Below are 19177 nucleotides of genomic sequence, written 5' to 3'. Positions count from 1 at the left end.
GAGTAAACAGTCCAAATTCACGATGCTCGTAGAAAATGTGATGTGCAAGTGAGAGAATTGAAGCAATTATTCAACAACAACTCTATTTCCTGTGTAATCTTGATAGATTTTCCAGGTTGAGCTGTATAATGTGCTATATTGTGTTAGTCACACCATTTTGTTTATGTGGAAAAGTGAAATTCAAAATGATGTTTTTCTTTAAAAACGAACACTAGTAAGTGAAGAAAACATATTTACATCAAGTGAGACTGTTAATCATTATTGATTGGTTATTCCATCGAAGTCATTCTGTTTGTTTCATAGAATGTATCCTGATTTCTCTTTGTTCAGAACTTCAATATATCTATAAAATAGATAAAGCAAAACTTGAAAGTGTTGAGTGGAAACACAGTGTGATGGTACAAGACAAAAAAAAACATGTAAAGTTGTATCCAGATGTTATTGAAGTTGCGTAAAAGTATAATATAGAATAGAAATGGTCAAATATATTACATTAGCTGACTCGATTGACACATTTAAATGCTGTGAGTTGAATTATGTATGCATGACCTGTTTTGAATGAGTTATACTAACCTGTTACCTGAAAAGTTTAAAAAAAGGGCAAAGTCATTAAAAGAAAGCGCCAGAACGCTGCAGACACTAATGTGTGTTTCTCATCATTTTCTACAGTTACTACATCTCATCCTTCCCTGTTTGAGACCGGTAACAGGGACGGTCCTTTTTTTTGTAGATAATTACAATGAAGCACGGTTGAAGTGACCAGATGATGTTGAACACACAGACCTTGGGACAGAGGATTCTCCAATAGAAGTCAAAAAAAGAAGAATGTAAGTTATCTTTATTTTTTTGTATGAGAAAATGTGCGATATCCAACCAAAATGTAATAAAGTGCTTCATTAGACTGAAGAACATCCTTTTTCCTGGTGAAGTTGAAGTCGAAAATGACTTCTCTAAAGGTAATCAAAGTAAAATGTTGGTTTCTGTAGCTTTTCTGGGTAAAATTTTCTGTAAACAATATTAAAACATCAATATTATATTTGCGTCTCTCTCTCATTATACAGATCACAAGAACTGCCTAGTGCACCAAACATCTTTTGCTCATTTATTCCTCACTCCCAAGAGTATTTGTTCACCCTTGAAGTCTGTCTTGGCAAAAATTAAGCCAAAGAAAATGTCAGTTTTGTCTAAGGTGTATGTAAACTTCTGACTTCAACTGTAATTTCCAGCATTAGCTTGGAGAGAATATATTTTATATGGAAGAGAAATGGACATTATAACTGAAATATGTTCATATGAATCGAAATTTGAATGCAGTCGAATCGAGAGCTTGTGGATCGGAATTGAATCGTATCTGGAAATCTGAATCAATACTCAGCCCTAATCATTCATAAACTTACACGCATTCCTCCCTTTGCGTGTTTATGAAATGTTTTTGCTAATTTGATAATGCTTTCATCGCCAATAGAGTGTTATACTTGGGTTTCACAAACTACCTCACAATGCAACATGTATGTCACGATTCAATACATCACAATTAATCTACAGGTTGCACCGAACAGCTGACATCACGGTTAGTTAGTTTTGATAGTAGTTGATGTGATTGTCTCATGCATCACTGGATTTAAAATTTTATGTAATGAAAATGGTAGAAAGTTATGTTTTTTTTGTTTTTCATTGTGATATAATCTTCAAAACAATTAAGCACATTTCCCCCCAATTTCTCATTACTGTAATAAAAAGGCCTTTAATTAAAAAACAAAAAATAAACAAAATAAACATCCGGATGCATTTTGATAATGAGAGTTTGAAGGGAGAATGTGCTTAATGGTCATGAAATTAATGTCAAAATGCAAAAAATATATAAATAAAAAAAAGTCCTTAATGTCCAAATAAGTTTCAGTTTCTTTGTGCAAAATAGAATTGCTTATTTTAAGTTTTCTGTTGACTTTGGGGTAAAATGTGATCTGGGCATATTTTTGTAGGATTCTCCATTAAAATATTAATTTCTGCAGATTTGTTTGCATATGACATTTGCAATATACTTGTATCACATAACACTTTTTCACTCTTGTTTTAAAATTATCTGTAAATTTAATCCTGTAGTAATAAGAATTACATGTTTGCTTTTATAGATGTATTTTACTTTATTTTTATCTGTTAACTGTTGTTTTGTTTATGTATTTAAAACAAAGTCAGGTGACTTGAAAACACTTTAAATTGTATCTCTGACACTATTGCCCGCTGCCATATCACCCTGCAGCTATTGCTTGGTTGCCCACTAAAGCTAAGCAGGGTTGAGCCTAGCTTATCCAGTAAATGGATGGGAGACCTCCTGGGGAAAAACCATGGTTGCTGCTGGAAGTGGTATTAGGGAGGCCAGCAGGGGTGCTCACCCTACGGTCTCTGTGGGTCCTAATGCCCCAGTATAGTGACGGGGACACTATACTGTAAAAAGCACCGTCTTTCGGATGGGATGTTAAAACGAGGTCCTGACTCTCTGTGGTCATTAAAAATCCCTAGGGCACTTTCTTGTAAAGAGTAGGGGTTTAACCCCGGTGTCCTAGCCAAATTGGTCCCTATCTATCATGGCCTCCTAATAATCTCCATCCCTGAATTGGCTACATCACTCTACCATCTCCTCTCCACCAATAGCTGGTGTGTGTGTGTGTGTGTGTGTGTGGTGTGTGGTGTGTGGTGTGTGGTGGGCGTTCTGGCGACTATGGCTGCCGTCGCATCATCCAGGTGGATGCTGCACACTGGTGGTGGTGGTGGTGGTGGTGGTTGAGGAGATTCCCCTATACTATGTAAAAGCGCTTTGAGTTAAAGCTGGACTTCTAGAAAAGCGCTAATATATATATATATATATGTTGTTGTTGTCTGAAATATGTTCTGATGTTGTGGGCTTCTGCTTGTGTTTCTCTGTTCATGTTCTCCTGAAGTTACATTGATGACGTTACTCACATGAGATATTCTCATTTCTTCAACCACAATTATTTATTTTTCAACCATGAATAAAAGTGTGATTTCATTATTTGTATTTTAACAGCAGAAAAGACAAGTGAAGGAATTAATAGACAAAACAAACTTATTCTGACTTTGTGCTTTAGAGACTCATTTAAGACTTTCTTTTTTCTTTTTTAGGAGTTCTCTGGTAAGATCAATAGAGAAGAAATGTCACGAACAACATTGAACAATAGAAGTATTCTCTTAATAAACGTGCGTGCATGTGTGTGTGTGTGTGTGTGTGTGTGTTATCTGTCACAGTCCAGCTCAACTGTTCTATCATATAATGATCAATAACAACCCGAGATCACATTATTAAGATGTTCAGTAAATCACTGATCTCACATATGAATTCACATCTTAGCCAGCATCATTAAAAAGCATTAAAACATGCAGGAATAAATGAATTAACAGCTGATGCTACAAAGACACATTTGATTAGTCTGTCTTCTACAGAAACTCAACTTTTGTAGATACAAGTTTAATCTGTAATTTCATTCTTAAGTCTTTTTTTCAGAGGAGTTCACTGGTAAGATCATCAGAGGAGAAATGTCACAATCAACACCGAACAATGGAAATATTCTCTCAGTAAACGTGTGTGTGAAAGTGTGTATGTGTGTGTTAGTGAGAGGATCAGAGAATGACAGTTTTCCTCTGTCACAGTCCAGCTGAACTCTGATTCTCTGGAGTTTCTCTTTCACTGAGACACGAGATGTTTGATCAGGTGAAATGAATGCATCATATTTACCATCATAAAACCAAACACACCAGAGTCCACTCCTGGACAATATGTTCTTCTTCCTCTGAGCAGATTCTGTCATCACACCCAAAAACCAGCGTGTACAGTCTCCAACCTGAACATCCCAACAGTGAATCCCTGAATTAAAACCCTCTGAACCCAAAACACACTTGTACACATCAAATCTCTCAGTATTATCAGGAAGCAGCTGTTTCTCTTCACTGAATCTCACACTGATCAGATCATCAGACACGATGAGATTACAGTGAGCAGTGTTTGGGTCCAAAGTCACTGGAGCTGAAGAGAGATGACAGATACACACTCAAACACACATCAAATAACACAAATGATCATTATGAATTCATTGTTCTATTCTCAACTCACTGTATTGAACATTTTCCTGCATCTTCTGTATCACAGTGAACTTCAGGTTGCTCAGATGTTTTGGGACATTGATCAGAACTCCTGAAATGTTCTCTGGATCTGCTGGTGTACACTGGGTTCTGAAAAACATTCAGGAGTCAGTCGTGTTGATTTGGGTTCAGAACCGAGAGAGAAACAGGAAACACAATACAAACCTTTCCATTGTGCTCTTCAAGTTCTGTAAAAAGAAAGAAACACAGATTATTCATCCAAACTGAATTTGCTTTTAATGTTTGAAACTGACATTTGTCTCCATTATAATGAATATTGAAGTTGTATAAATGTTCATTGTTTCCACCTGTAGGAATGAAAGATATTCAGCTGTCATCTGCTCCTCTATGACTCTGATTGTGTGTGAAAGAGATGAAATCTGTCTGTTCATCTTCTCAATCTTCTCCTTCATCATCTGACTCTTCTGCTCCTCTTCCTCTCTCAGTTCTGTTATTCTGGCGGCCTCTTCATCATGTAGAAACTGGTGAAGTTTCTCAAACTCCTCATTAATCTTCCTCTCTGTGTGTCGAGCCTGAAACTGAAACAAAAGACATTTCAGAGAAAGATCTGATGGTCAAACTGTATATCAATATACACTTCCAAAAATGGGATGTTTCACACTCTTTAATTACACAGTTTAATTCAAACCTTAATATGTTCTGCAGTTTGATCCAAATTCTGTTTAAACTCCTCAAATATTCTCAGTTTCTCCTGTAAGGGTTTTAGTACAGTTTTGAGTTTCTCCTGAAAGAAATGGACATGTTAATATAAAGAGTTCTTACTTTCCAGCCCTGTTCTGCTTTTAGATCATTATGAGTTTGACCAGAATAATCTTCATTTACTGTCTGTAATTATTTGTTCATATATGCAATCATAAAGTATGCTGCAAGTTGTGCTGTTTCAATAAATGTTTTGAATATACAGTCAGGTCCATAAATATTGGGACATCGACACAATTATAATCTTTTTGGCTCTATACACCACCACAATGGATTTGAAATGAAACGAACAAGATGTGCTTTAACTGCAGACTTTCAGCTTTAATTTGAGGGTATTTACATCCAAATCAGGTGAACGGTGTAGGAATTACAACAGTTTGTATATGTGCCTCCCACTTTTTAAGGGACCAAAAGTAATGGGACAGATTAACAATCATAAATCAAACTTTCACTTTTTAATACTTGGTTGCAAATCCTTTGCAGTCAATTACAGCCTGAAGTCTGGAAAGCATAGACATCACCAGACGCTGGGTTTCATCCCTGGTGACTGCAACTGTCTTCAGTTCCTGCTTGTTCTTGGGGCATTTTCCCTTCAGTTTTGTCTTCAGCAAGTGAAATGCATGCTCAATCGGATTCAGGTCAGGTGATTGACTTGGCCATTGCATAACATTCCACTTCTTTCCCTTAAAAAACTCTGTGGTTGCTTTCGCAGTATACTTCGGGTCATCGTCCATCTGTACTGTGAAGCGCCGTCCAATGAGTTCTGAAGCATTTGGCTGAATATGAGCAGATAATATTGCCCGAAACACTTCAGAATTCATCCTGCTGCTTTTGTCAGCAGTCACATCATCAATAAATACAAGAGAACCAGTTCCATTGGCAGCCATACATGCCCACGCCATGACACTACCACCAACATGCTTCACTGATGAGGTGGTATGCTTTGAATCATGAGCCGTTCCTTTCCTTCTCCATACTCTTCTCTTCCCATCACTCTGGTACAAGTTGATCTTTGTCTCATCTGTCCATAGGATGTTGTTCCAGAACTTTGAAGGCTTTTTTTAGATGTTGTTTGGCAAACTCTAATCTGGCCTTCCTGTTTTTGAGGCTCACCAATGGTTTACATCTTGTGGTGAACCCTCTGTATTCACTCTGGTGAAGTCTTCTCTTGATTGTTGACTTTGACACACATACCTCCTGGAGAGTGTTCTTGATCTGGCCAACTGTTGTGAAGGGTGTTTTCTTCACCAGGGAAAGAATTGTTCAGTCATCCACCACAGTTGTTTTCCGTGGTCTTCCGGGTCTTTTGGTGTTGCTGAGCTCACCGATGCGTTCTTTCTTTTAAGAATGTTGCAAACGGTTGATTTGGCCACACCTAATGTTTTTGCTATCTCTCTGATGATTTTTCAGCCTAATGATGGCTTGCTTCACTAATAGTGACAGCTCTTTGGATCTCATATTGAGAGTTGACAGCAACAGATTCCAAATGCAAATAGCACACTTGAAATGAACTCTGGACCTTTTATCTGCTCCTTGTAAATGGGATAATGAGGGAATAACACACACCTGGCCATGGAACAGCTGAGCAGCCAATTGTCCCATTACTTTTGGTCCCTTAAAAAGTGGGAGGCACATATACAAACTGTTGTAATTCCTACACCGTTCACCTGATTTGGATGTAAATACCCTCAAATTAAAGCTGAAAGTCTGCAGTTAAAGCACATCTTGTTCGTTTCATTTCAAATCCATTGTGGTGGTGTATAGAGCCAAAAAGATTAGAATTGTGTCGATGTCCCAATATTTATGGACATGAATATAATTGATCTGACCTTATTATCGATGACAGCTTCATCTAAAGGACAGAATTTGTGATTTGTGTGTGTTCTGGAATCTCGACACACCAAACACACCGGCTGTTGATCATCGAGACAGAAGAGTTTGAGTTTCTCTTCATGAAGACTGCAGACTGCTTCACATCCTGATGAAGATCTTTGACTTCTCTCCTGTAAGAAAGTCTCACACAGGTTCTTCAAAACCCGATTTAATGGAGGATGATCTAATGTTGATCTACTTCTGCAAACTGGACATTCTTTCGATCCTTTACTTTCCCAAAACTTCTGAATACACTCTTCACACACACTGTGACTACAGGACAGGACAACAGGATTTTTAAAAACATCACAGCACACAGGACAAGAGAAATCCTCCTCAGAAAAAGATTTAGATGACATTTTCTGAGCCACACGTCCAAATCCTTCTTCAAAGTTTCACTTTCAGTTTACTAATACCGTTTTAACACTCAGTATTCTGTTTTTAAATCAGAGAGTTTCACATTCACAGCAGAGCATTTCACTAATGTGCATCCCAAATATTACTGTCCTAATACTGATCAAATTATTCAGTGTTCTTCAGTCGAATGAGCTTCAGGTCAGACGTGATCTAAAACTGTAGATCAACGTGTCAGTCTCAGCTTTCTTCCTGGTTAAGAAATGAAAGTGACACACCTTACAGTGTACAGACTGTCCGCTGGGGGCAGCAGAGACGACGTTGATGACACAATGACGTAAGAGCACACCTCCGTCAGCTGACCAGTGAGCCGCTGCGGAATTAACGCTATATTTTCATTAATAACACCGACAGAACGATCATGAGGCGATAAATATCCGCTCCGGTGAGTAAAACACACAACGACATTTAATCTGACGCGACCGGACACTCATATAGATGTGCTGTCATATAATAATAATAATAAACACAGAGATGAACGGGCCGGTGGTCAATATACACACACACACACACATCACTATTTCATACTGGCATACGTTATACACTAATTATCTACTCACGTAAACCATACACTCTTTTCAATATAACAAACAAACCAGATACTTTGGACAAGAGAGAGGAAAAGACAGAAAGAAACAAATGCAGTCATCAATGCTCTATAAATGAAAACTCATGACAAAGGAGAATTTATGGGTTTTCATTATCATGATTATCAATGTCACTGCATAAGATTATACTACGTATATTTGGAAACATAGGCCCTGGTATAGGATGTGCATTATATGCAGATGATGGCCCTATATGGAAGAGGGGTGGAAACATCTCGCAGGTCATCTCTTGCGTGCAGGCAGCCATTAAAAAACTGGAACAGTGGACTATAGACTGGAGATTTAAAATGTCAGCAAGTAAATCACGTGGTATGTTCTGTACTCGCAAAATAATCCCAGAACATTATGAATTAATATAATATGATAAAGCTTTAGAATGAGTGAAAACATTGAAATGTCTGGTTTGATAGCAGATATACATGGAAAAAACATATAGATGAAATTGATAATAAATGTAGAAAGTCCTTAAATGTGATGAGGGCAATAGCTGGCAAAGAGTGGGCAGCAGAAAGAAAAGGATTGTTGATGATATATCAAGCTATGATTAGATCGGTGTTGGATTATGTCTGTATGATATATGGAGCCGCATCATTAACATTATTATTAATTTGCGTTAGAGCTGCACGACTTGGACAAAAAGTCTTATTGCGATTATTTTGAAAAATATTGCGATTGCGATTTGAACTCTGATTATGATGGTGATGTTTTCCACATGTTCAACTGTAAAAAGGCTACTGGGGTTTTCACACTTGAGCCCTCTTAAAAAGAACCAAACTGAGACCTTTTTTCAGTTCACCCACAAACAAATAAATATATAAACAGTAAAACAATGTCTTCTTCAAATCCAAATGTTACCATCCACTATGTACCTGTTTTTGTCCATTTTGTGACCGGATCTCAGTAATCATCATCATTAGTTTTTGAAACACAGTCAACTTGAATATTAGGGATGCTCCAATCAGGATTTTAACATCCGATACCGATCTCCAATTCTCTTTTCATCTCATCAATCAATGATGATCATGTAACTTTTTATCAGCAGCTCTGTCAAAACTGGTTTATGTAAGATTTCTGCTCAATGACACTGTTAACTACATTTCCCTGTTGGTAGAACCATTGTTGTTGCCTAGTTTTTGCTGTCAGTCAATTATTCAGTATACACAAAATGTAAATGTTACCTTTATTTTAGGTCTTAATAACTAGTGATCTTTACTGTATATAAGATACACCTAAAGAATGAGGCTTAATGTCAAACTGAAGTTGAACTGATAAACTAATACACATTTTCACTTTAAATTGAATTACACCAATGGGTTGTCACCATTTCATTTAAATATTTGTATTCATTATTTTACTATATTTAATTTAGCAATGCACTATAGGCCTATTATAGTAACTAAATATTTGATATAGATGTATTATATGTATGTTCCTTCCTTTTCATTTTGTTGGATGTTGGTATTATTAGTTCCGCTTTCACTTGTTTCCGCAGGGAGTGTAATAAGTGCGACACGCTCTCTCGTGAGAGGTAAACAACTGACAGGAGAATGAAGAGCGCATGTTTCTGGACTCTGTTAATGCTGTTTGCTCAGCAATCATTTAATAAAGATGTTTGAATTATACCCCATCTTGTATTCTGCGTTGTTATTATGATATCTGTGCCTTGCGGAGACTGAGATGCTGCTAACGCAGATAATAATAAAAAACGCTTCACGCAGGACGCGCCAGTTTAGTGTAAATAAAAGCGTTTAGCGGAAGTAATCAAACGGAACCGAACTCAAGAGCACTTCTGTTACTGTAAGCATGAGAGGGAGTTGTGGAGCACAGAACCGCTCTGAAAACACTGTAACAATGCTCTAACTTAATATAGACTGAACAGAGCAGCGCAAATACACTGTGAAGGGACAAGACTATTTATTTAATTAATTAAATTGTAGCCCTTTGCAATTTAATAATCGCACAAGGTCATATCGCAGTTTCGATTTTATTTCGATTAGGACCTAATTGTGCAGCTCTAATTTGCGTAGAGTAAAATGATCACTGATATACTAGAAATATATGAAGAGTTATGTTGGAAATCACATTGGTACTGAGGTATTAAATAACTGTTGGGAATATGTGAACAAAAAAGAAAGGGGATTTGGATGGAGCGTTAGCCCCTTAACAGAAAAATATCAGATTGCAGAGACTGAGTGTAATATGTCACCTGTATGGGGAGAGATACCTTCATGGACTTTTCCTGAGGTTGAAATTTATCTGGAAATATTAGAAAAGAAAAGGGATTGGGAGGAAATGGCCACAATAACATCTGATGTAAAAAAGCATGTTCAGGGAAAATGTGATGAAAGTCTACAAATATATACAGATGGATCAAAACATCCAACAACAAGAATTACAGGAATAGGACTGTATATTCCAGTAGTAGGACCTAAGTGTAGACATGTCAAAAAGATATTTAATTGATCTATGTATTCTAGATAACCGCCATCATAATAAGTTTAACTTGGGTAGAGGAAACAAGACCTGACAGAGTTATAAGTTCTGATTCAGCGTCAGTATTAACATCATTAGCTACCGGAAGATCATCCAGAGAAGATTTGATAAATGAAATATTCAAGCTTTTATGTCGTATTCAAAGGAAAGGATGGACAGTCGGATTCTGTTGGGTACCAGCACATAAAGGGATTCATGGAAATGAAGCTGCTGATGAGGATATTAGAGGACCACTAGGTATGGGGGGAATAAAATCTACTATTTAGAAAGAATGGCAAGAAATATGGGATAAGGACAAGAAGGGAAGACATTTATGTAAAAATAAAAAACAGGAAGGAAGAGGTGATAATTACTAGATTAAGGTTTGGTCATAAAGGATTGAACTCTTCATTGGCTTTAATAGGAATCCAAGGAAATTATTTAAGTGAACATTGTAGAGAAAAAGAAACTAGCGTGTCATATTTGATTGTAGAAGGTATAAACAGGAGAGACGGGAATTAATGCAATATTTAAACAATAATGGGCATAAAGATAGGGAGTTGGAGTATCTAGGAATAGAGGTTAATAGAGATTCCCCTCTAAAGGAAACGCCGCAGGAAGAGGGGGAATCGTGGTGGTATTCTTGTGAGGATTAGGAGGGCAGTGAGTGTTTCACTTCTGCAAACAATTTATTGAGGTCTTCATTTGACTCGTCTTTCGCTGGATTTTAGATACTCATGCCATCTGCTCATTATTCGACTCGTCCACCTGTTCTCTCTGCTCCTCCACGGCCACGTATGCGAGGTGGAGGAATAAATCTGTCAAATATTCGTCCACTTGAGTTTGTGGGTTGGCTTCAGGCTCCGGTACCTCATTCCCGTTTAACCCTTGTGCATCCTTGTGGACATTTTTGGCTTTTTCAGTTTTGTTTTTTTGATAACTTTGTCTGTGTTAACGCTAACTGCATAAAATTTTCCACAGGTGTGAATTTTTATTGGAATTTTAATATTTCACCGTATTTTCTTTATAAAATATATTTTTTGCACTAGTTACACAAAATACTCCCTCTTAGCGTCGTTTTGGACAAAAATGGCACATTGAAACCCATTAAAACTGCTTTCATTATGTTGGCAAGGCTTCAAAATTTACATTTTAAATATTTTTTACCAGATCGTGCCATTTTTTCAGGTTTGGCATATCATCGCTTTTGTTGTTGTTTTCTGCTGTTTTTGGCTTATGCATATTATAGAGCCAATTAGATACATTATGAATATATAATTGTGTGAGTGTGTTGGTATGGATTTCAGAGTGTGGATTGTATGTGTCTGAGGCTCTAATAATAAAAATAAAAAAAATTCTGTTTAGCATTTATTAAATTGAAAATAATTATAATTATTATATTTTTTATAAAAAACAACAGTGGCATTATGTAAACAAACCGGCGTTTAAAGTGTTAAAATTCTGAAAATAAATGAATGTTTGGTAATTATGATTAGAACTGATTCTGGTTAAAATATAAGTCAGTGAAAGTAGAAAAAATATTATTTTTAAATAAATATTAATTAATAAATATTAATATTATTCTATAATATTTTTATGACACTTTTTGACATGGCCATTTTTGTCCATTATGGACCTGAGTGGTAGCTTTTTTAAATCTGATAAATAAAAAATATGAAAGCATCAAAATGAATGTTGTTGTTAATCATTGACATATCCGAGGCTCTAATAATCAAAAAAAAAAAAAAAAAATCTGCTTAGCATCTATTAAATTGAAAATTATTACTATTTTTCATTTTTTCCTAAAAAAAACAACAGTGGCATTATGTAAACAAACCAGCGTTTAAAGGGTTAAAATTCTAAAAATGAATGAATGTTTGGTCATTATGATTAAAGCTGATGGTTAAAAAATTATGTCAGTGAAAGTGGAAAAAATATAAATCTATAATATTTTTATGACAGTTTTTGGACATGGCCATTTTTGTCCATAATGAACCTATGTGTAACTTTTTTAATTGATGCACAAGGGTTAAAGCTGACGCTGGTAAACTCCAGGTCGGCATCCAATAAGACTTTCATTTTAAATGACTTTTTTATCAGTCGGGATTTGGACTTTCTATTCCTGACGGAGACGTGGGATTCTCCTGGTGAGTCAGCAATTTTTTATTAAATTTGTCAGTTTTATAAGTTCCCCTAGGAGTGTTGGAAAGGGTGGCGGTGTGGCTGTGGTTTTTAAGAACTTGTTTAAACTTCAAACAGTTTCTGTCGGGTCATTCTCTACATTCGAGCTGGAGTGTGTCCTAATGGAGTCTGCCTCTATTATTTGTGCTCTGATCTACAGACCTCCTAAGCTGGACAAAGACTTTATAATTCTCTGAATTCTTATCTCTTATAGTCCCACTGTATGACCGTATGTTGCTGCTGGGGGATTTTAATATTCACGTGTGTTGTCCCGGTAGACCTTTGGTTACCGGATTTAATAATGTTTTGGACTGCTTTGGTTTTAACCAGCATATAACGAGCGCCACTCATGTTCTTGGACATACTCTTGATCTTATTTTGTCTTATGCAATTCCCGTTGATAGTATTGTTATAGAAGATGCATGTTTTTCAGATCATAAGCCCATTGTTTTCAATATTACTGCTTACAGTCCTCTCTCTACTGTCAAGCCTGTTGGCCATTATTCCCGTTTTATTCATTCTTCCACTATTTGCTTTTGAAACGTTATTATTAACTCCTGCTCAAATCACATCTAGCCCTGGTGAGTTAATTTGATTGTTTTATTCATTCTGCTTAACGATATTAGATTGTATTGCACCTCTGAAGTACAAACAATCAAAAACAAAAAAATGATCTCTATTGGCTAAATCAGGGGTCGGGAACCTTTTTTCACTAAGGAGCCAATTTTAAAAAATTTTGGTTGATGCATTTTTTCAAAAGAGCCATACCACAAACGAATAATTTACTATTTCCAAAAACAAAGTTTTTCGATCAAATAAAATGTTTATCTTGCCCATAGACTATTCAAAAACAAACAAATATGCATATATTAATAGGTAACATGTAGCAATATGGAAGTGAGAACACGTGTTTGTGCGGGTCTCCATAAAATTACTTCATTTTACATCATGAAAAATGTAACTTCACTTTTGGGCTTGACGATATGTAAAAAAACATTTGACTGATTATCGCATTTAAAATATCAATATTCGATTATATGATCAATCTCCAAGTTCGGTGAATATTTTTGCTTTATTGATTTTGCTTTAAAAATGTTATTAATTTATTGAAAAACGAAAAACTCAAGAAAAGACATTTCTAAATTCAAATTGCACTTTATACGAAACGAAAAAGCAATAGAAATAACAAAGTGATAAAAACATCCTCTATATAACCACCTCCCCAAATCCAAACATTTACAGTCTTGCCTCATTTTGCCATAACGCAAGTATCAGTAACAGCAACAGGTGAAAATTACTAGCATACAACTTAAGAACTAAAGACAATTATAAATGTAAAGATAATTATAATAATTCATAATAAATAAGCCTAAAAAGTTATTGTGTTCCCAAAAATGTTTTGTTCTTATGTGTTTGCATTCCGTTGTGGTCATATTTATGCTGCCTTAAAGAAAACAAAATAGAAGTCAGTTTTAGGTTCAAGGCAAACATGTTTTGTATTACCTTGTGATTTAATCACTTTCGTCTTTGTTTATTTAATACAAATTAACTGTATATGACTGAACCTGCAGAGTTGCGTTCACAATGTGTAAGAGTGAACTAAACTCGCAGCACCTCACGAGATGATCCGAGATCATGTGCAGAATTCTCATAGATTACATTATTCTTGCAAACAGTTTTCAGTTGAATGAAACAGTAAAAAAATGAGTGAAAACTCTTTACATGCGCTTGTTTCCCGAGACAGGGTCCCGTTCCACCTATGACGTTAAATGTTGGACAAAACAGCGCAAGTGCAAAAACACAGCGCGCAAGTTAATTTCAACAGTGTTAGCACCATGACACAGCTTATATATATATATATAAAAACGCACAAAACATCTTACAGTTAAAATAAATTATGGAGGAATTTAGAAAGAAACCATAACCTCTTTACTGTCTGCCATCTTCCGATTCCCAATCTTCCCAGTTCCCTCCTTTGTAAAAATAAAACCCATTATATTAGGAAATCACAGTTAGTGAAAGAGAATGATAAGGGTGGTATCAATGCCTTGGACTTTGAATACATTTTGGGGGCATTTACGTGTAAATGGTTGAAATCATTACTCTATGTGATAGATCTCTAGATTTCTATTTAATAAAATAGGTGGGCCTGAATTTCTTTTAAAATGTGATTGAGGTATCTAAGATTCCTACTAAATTATCAAACTTCCACAAACAACTTCTCCAATACTGTAAAATTATATTTACCCACAACTTTTCTCCCCATGGATCCACCCTATGGAATAACAGGGTCATTATAATTAATATGAAATCATTGTTTAAAAGTGATTGAGAAGGGTATTGTGTTTGTGAATGATAAATTAGATGATAATGGTAACTTTTTGGAACATTTTGCATTTTTGCTCAAGTATAATCTTAACCGCACTTATAGAGAATATAATAAAATGTGTAAATCAATACCGTTATTACCGTTAATCCAAAACACATTGATTTATGTGAGAAAAGGACTTTCACCAACCTTATCAAATCTAGTAATTAATGAATGTAATTTACATTACAGAAAATGTTATAACAAATGTATTTATATAACAAAATGTTTTGGGATTATAATAGAGGATTGTGTGTACAAATTCCAAATATGAATGACTTGTCCATAGATAAACCACATTTCAAATTCATCAAATGGCCCATTTCCCCTAAAGTCAAAGAGACTCACTTTAAAATGATTTATAACTTTCTTAGAAAGAGGTTTAAATTGGAAGTAGATCCGTGTGTATTTTGTGAAGCAGCTGATGAGACTCTGGAACACTTGTTCTTTGTATGTCCTATGGCCAAAAGCTTTTGGTCTGATTTACATTATTGGCTGTCATTTAAGATTGATGACATCCTGATGTTTGACTTATCACAAATTCTCTTTTATATGGATCCATAATGTAGATTCATCCCTTTCTGATTTGGTTAATATGATTGTCCTCGTGGGTAAATATCATTCATTATAGTAAGTGGAGATATTCGAAGCCTTCTTTTTCATGGTTTATGAACGATTAAAAATCGTATTTTCCTCACTGAAATAAGTAAAGTCTAGTAAAATTGCAAGAAAGATGTGTAGTGATATATCCAGACAATTGTTTCGATAAATATCCACTTGCTACCTCTTTTAAAGGATGCTTTTATTTAAATGTTTTCTTTAATATTTAAATTATTTCTCAAGCCTTTTGATCTCGAGACTTTTGACCCCTTTGTTGTTTGCTTTTTGTTGTTCAGTATTGTGTAGGGGACGCTTTTCTTTCATTTACACTGACAATAATTGTATTGTTCCAATTGATGTATATTTCTTATTTCTCCACTAAGAGAGTTTTGATTGTTTTTTCTTGTCAAAAATAAAAAGTTCCCGCTTTCTGTCTGTTCTCGTCCAACAACAGCCAATCATGAGAGATTCGAAGAGATGCAGCCAATCAATACAGTATTTGGTCAGCAGCCAATAGCATTTGTTAACAGAAAGGATTGGGCCCCGCCCCTGAGTGTCAAAACCGACTTTTTTTTTTACTTTTTTTTGACGGAAACGTTTTTTTTTTTATTATTAAAGATTCATATCAAACATACAACAAGGCACATTGCAATCATATTCAATCAATCTTACAACATGAATTGAATATGGAGTACAACATTGATACATTTTCCAAAAAACAAAACCAAACAAACAAAAATAAATAAAGGGAAAAGAGACCAAGGGACTCAGCAGTAGACACTAAGGATTCATAAGGATACATAAGTATTCATGAACAATTAGGGCTTTTTTTGTTTTGCAACATTTCAGGGATTGTTTATACAGAATTATATAATTTAGAAAGGCATTAAAGACAGGGGATGTTTTAAGAAATCGACATTTGTGTATGAAATATTTGGCCATTAAAATCAGATTATTCACTCCAAACTCAGTTGTTCTGTTCTCCATTTGAAGTCCAAATTTAACGTATTCATATGTTAAGATTGGGATATTTTGTGTATCGTACATGATCCAGTACTGGAAAGCATCCCAGAAGGTCTGGGTTACACTACAAGAGAAGAAGAGATGTTCTGCGGTTTCAATGTCAGAATCACAGAAAGTACAAACATTCACATCCATATTAAATCTTTGATGCGAGAAGTTGTTACATGGATAAATCTCATTCATCACTTTGAAGTGAACTTCTTTTACCTGTGGTGAAATAGGAAAAGAAAGGTAACTGGTTCTTATCTTCACTAAACAATTGCTGGTACATTTCTTGAAGATATGTTTTCTCTTCAATGGTGAAGGGAAGCAGATCGAAGTGAGGACATTTCTAAAAAATGTGTTATTACATTTATTTTTATCTAAGAAATTATATGCATCTATGATTAACGTGGGCTCTCGAGGAATAACCACAGAGTATGTTAACATGCCTTTTACTAAAATGAAGATCAGAGCTTGTGGGATTGCCTGAATTACAGTTTTAAATTGCCTCTCAGTGCACATCAAACTGTATTTCCGGATAAAGACGTCATATGTTAAGAAGTTACCACAATTATCTAATAAATGAACAATCGACCAGACACCCTTTTCCATCCATTCACTGTAGAAAAAAGATTTTCTCTTAATTAATATACTTCTGTTACTCCATATTGGGACCTTGTGAGGAGTAAAGTTATGTTTGTATATGAGTTTCCAGTATTGGAGAACCTGTTGATGGAAAGTTGAAAGCTTATTCGGTAGTTTGGAAATGTTGAAGTCACATCTTAATAAGAAATGCCACCAAACATTTTGAAGATTTTGAAGGGGAAATCAAACCAGAAATTATCACCTTTTATAATACAATTTTGTAACCATTTTAATTTGATGGTACCATTCATTGGGTCAAAGTCAATGGCATTTAACCCCCCTTCTTTGGCAGGTTTCACTGTATCGCTTTTATTTACATAATGATATTTTTCCATATAAAATTGAAATTATCTTGATTGATCTTCTTAATTCATTTGTCGGGTATATCCACTGAGTAGGCTGGGAAAGTAAGTCTGGACAAGCTTTGCATTTTAGTAAGTAAAACAGATAAGTCTCTTTGAAGCCAACTGTTAAGAATAGTTCTATTTATCTGAATGATATTTTCTATGTTGGATGTTTCTCTAACCTTTTTATCTTTAGAAATTATAATACCTAAGTATCTGACTTCATTTTTAACTGGGATATTATACATATTAATCATGTCATGGTCTTGAATAGTTAAAATTTGAGGGAGGAGCAAGATGGCGGAGTGAGCAGTCGTGAAAGTTGCAGGGTCCGACAGAAAAAGTGATTTTGACATCCAAAACAGTTAATTTTGAACAACAGGCCCCCTCAAGTCATTGTGAGTAGACATCACTCTTAAAAGACTATTGTGAGACACTTTTGGACAAAATGGACAGTGAATCAGACACGAGCATTGACGGCTTTTCTTTTGTCTGTACTTAAACATATAATAAAGTGTGTTTCTTCAAACACGTCAGCATTTCTTGTCATGTGTCACTCTGAGACATATTTCGCAGGTAGATGAGCAAAATGACTCGTGCATGAAATGCATTTGGAGAGGAGCTCGCGAACTGGATTGAGTCTCGTCGCATTTTGCGGGTGTAATATCACACATAATATGCACATAAATATAACAAACGTTCATAAAATAGCTCGTAGAAAATGCTTTTAACAGCTAAGATCAATAGTTATTGAGAAACGGGGCCCAGATCTCTCTGAATGTTCGTGTGTTGGAGAAGCGCATTGCACTCAGAGATCACTGCACACATCAAATCAGACCCGCATCGGCGGATTTTCTTTCATCTGGTCTTCAAAATATAATCACGTTTCGTCAAACTCGAGTCTTTCTGTCTAATTTATTGTAATATATCACTCCAAGAAGTCTCTTTACTTTAGTAATTCTCTCATCATTTCCTCAACCGTATGTCATCTCAAACTCCCATGACTTTCTTCCATAGAGTTCAAACAAAAATATTTTAATTACACTTCATAGTGCTTAATGCATGCCAGAATGCTAGATGGTGCCAGGAAGTGTAATCAAACTTGAAATCTAGGGCTAGGAGACTGCTTCTGTCAAGATTTATAGTGAAAAAGGAGTGTAAAATTGTTTTATTTGTTTGTTCTAATCAAAAAACGATTAGTCTTACTCATACCTTTTGACGCCTTTATGCCTTGTTGCATTGTATGGAGATAAACCGATCATATATCTAAAATATGTTATTTGTGCTCCGTGGAAGGAAGTCGTACAAGTTTGAGACCACTTAAGGGTGAGTAAATGAAGAGTAAATTATAATTATTGGATGAGCTATTCCTTTAAAACCATACTGAATGTCTTTATGCTGTCAGAGCCTTTTTATATCAAAATGTCATGCATCTTTGTAAGACCAACATTCTCTTCTAAATCATTTTTAGGAGCCAAAGAAGCCACCCACCCTCCTCATGGACTGCACCAGATTTGCCAGTTCTTGCTCCAAGGCACTTGCAAGTTCCCGGACATTTCTGAGGGGAATGGCCCTAGCCCTCACCCTCCGATCCAACAGGACCCAGACGTGCACAATAGGATTGAGATTCGGGCCCTTCGCTGGCCATGGCAGAACACTGACATTCCTGTCTTCTAGGAAATCACGCACAGAACGAGCAGTATGGCTGGTGGCATTGCCATGCGGAAGGGTACCACATGAGGGAGGAGGTCTTCCCTGTAATGCACAGCGTTGAGATTGCCTGCAATGACTGC

General features: G+C 35.7%; 1 protein-coding gene across 1 annotated transcript; it reads right to left on the bottom strand.

Moving 5' to 3' along the window:
- Window positions 1–2920: 2920 nt before the first annotated feature.
- Window positions 2921–7327, bottom strand: LOC127628625 (E3 ubiquitin-protein ligase TRIM39-like). Its single transcript, XM_052105403.1, has 6 exons — window positions 6705–7327; window positions 4805–4900; window positions 4464–4694; window positions 4321–4343; window positions 4127–4245; window positions 2921–4039 (listed from the first exon to the last, which is right to left on the bottom strand). The coding sequence occupies exons 1-6, from the start codon at window positions 7104–7106 to the stop codon at window positions 3504–3506; spliced, it is 1407 nt and encodes a 468-aa protein (XP_051961363.1). The 5' UTR covers window positions 7107–7327; the 3' UTR covers window positions 2921–3503.
- Between the last annotated feature and the right edge of the window lie 11850 nt (window positions 7328–19177).

Source organism: Xyrauchen texanus, chromosome 35 (assembly GCF_025860055.1).
Source record: "Xyrauchen texanus isolate HMW12.3.18 chromosome 35, RBS_HiC_50CHRs, whole genome shotgun sequence".
Lineage (NCBI taxonomy): Eukaryota > Metazoa > Chordata > Actinopteri > Cypriniformes > Catostomidae > Xyrauchen > Xyrauchen texanus.
The sequence above is the reverse complement of the archived record's forward strand: the minus strand, read 5'-3'. Positions and strand labels throughout refer to the sequence as shown.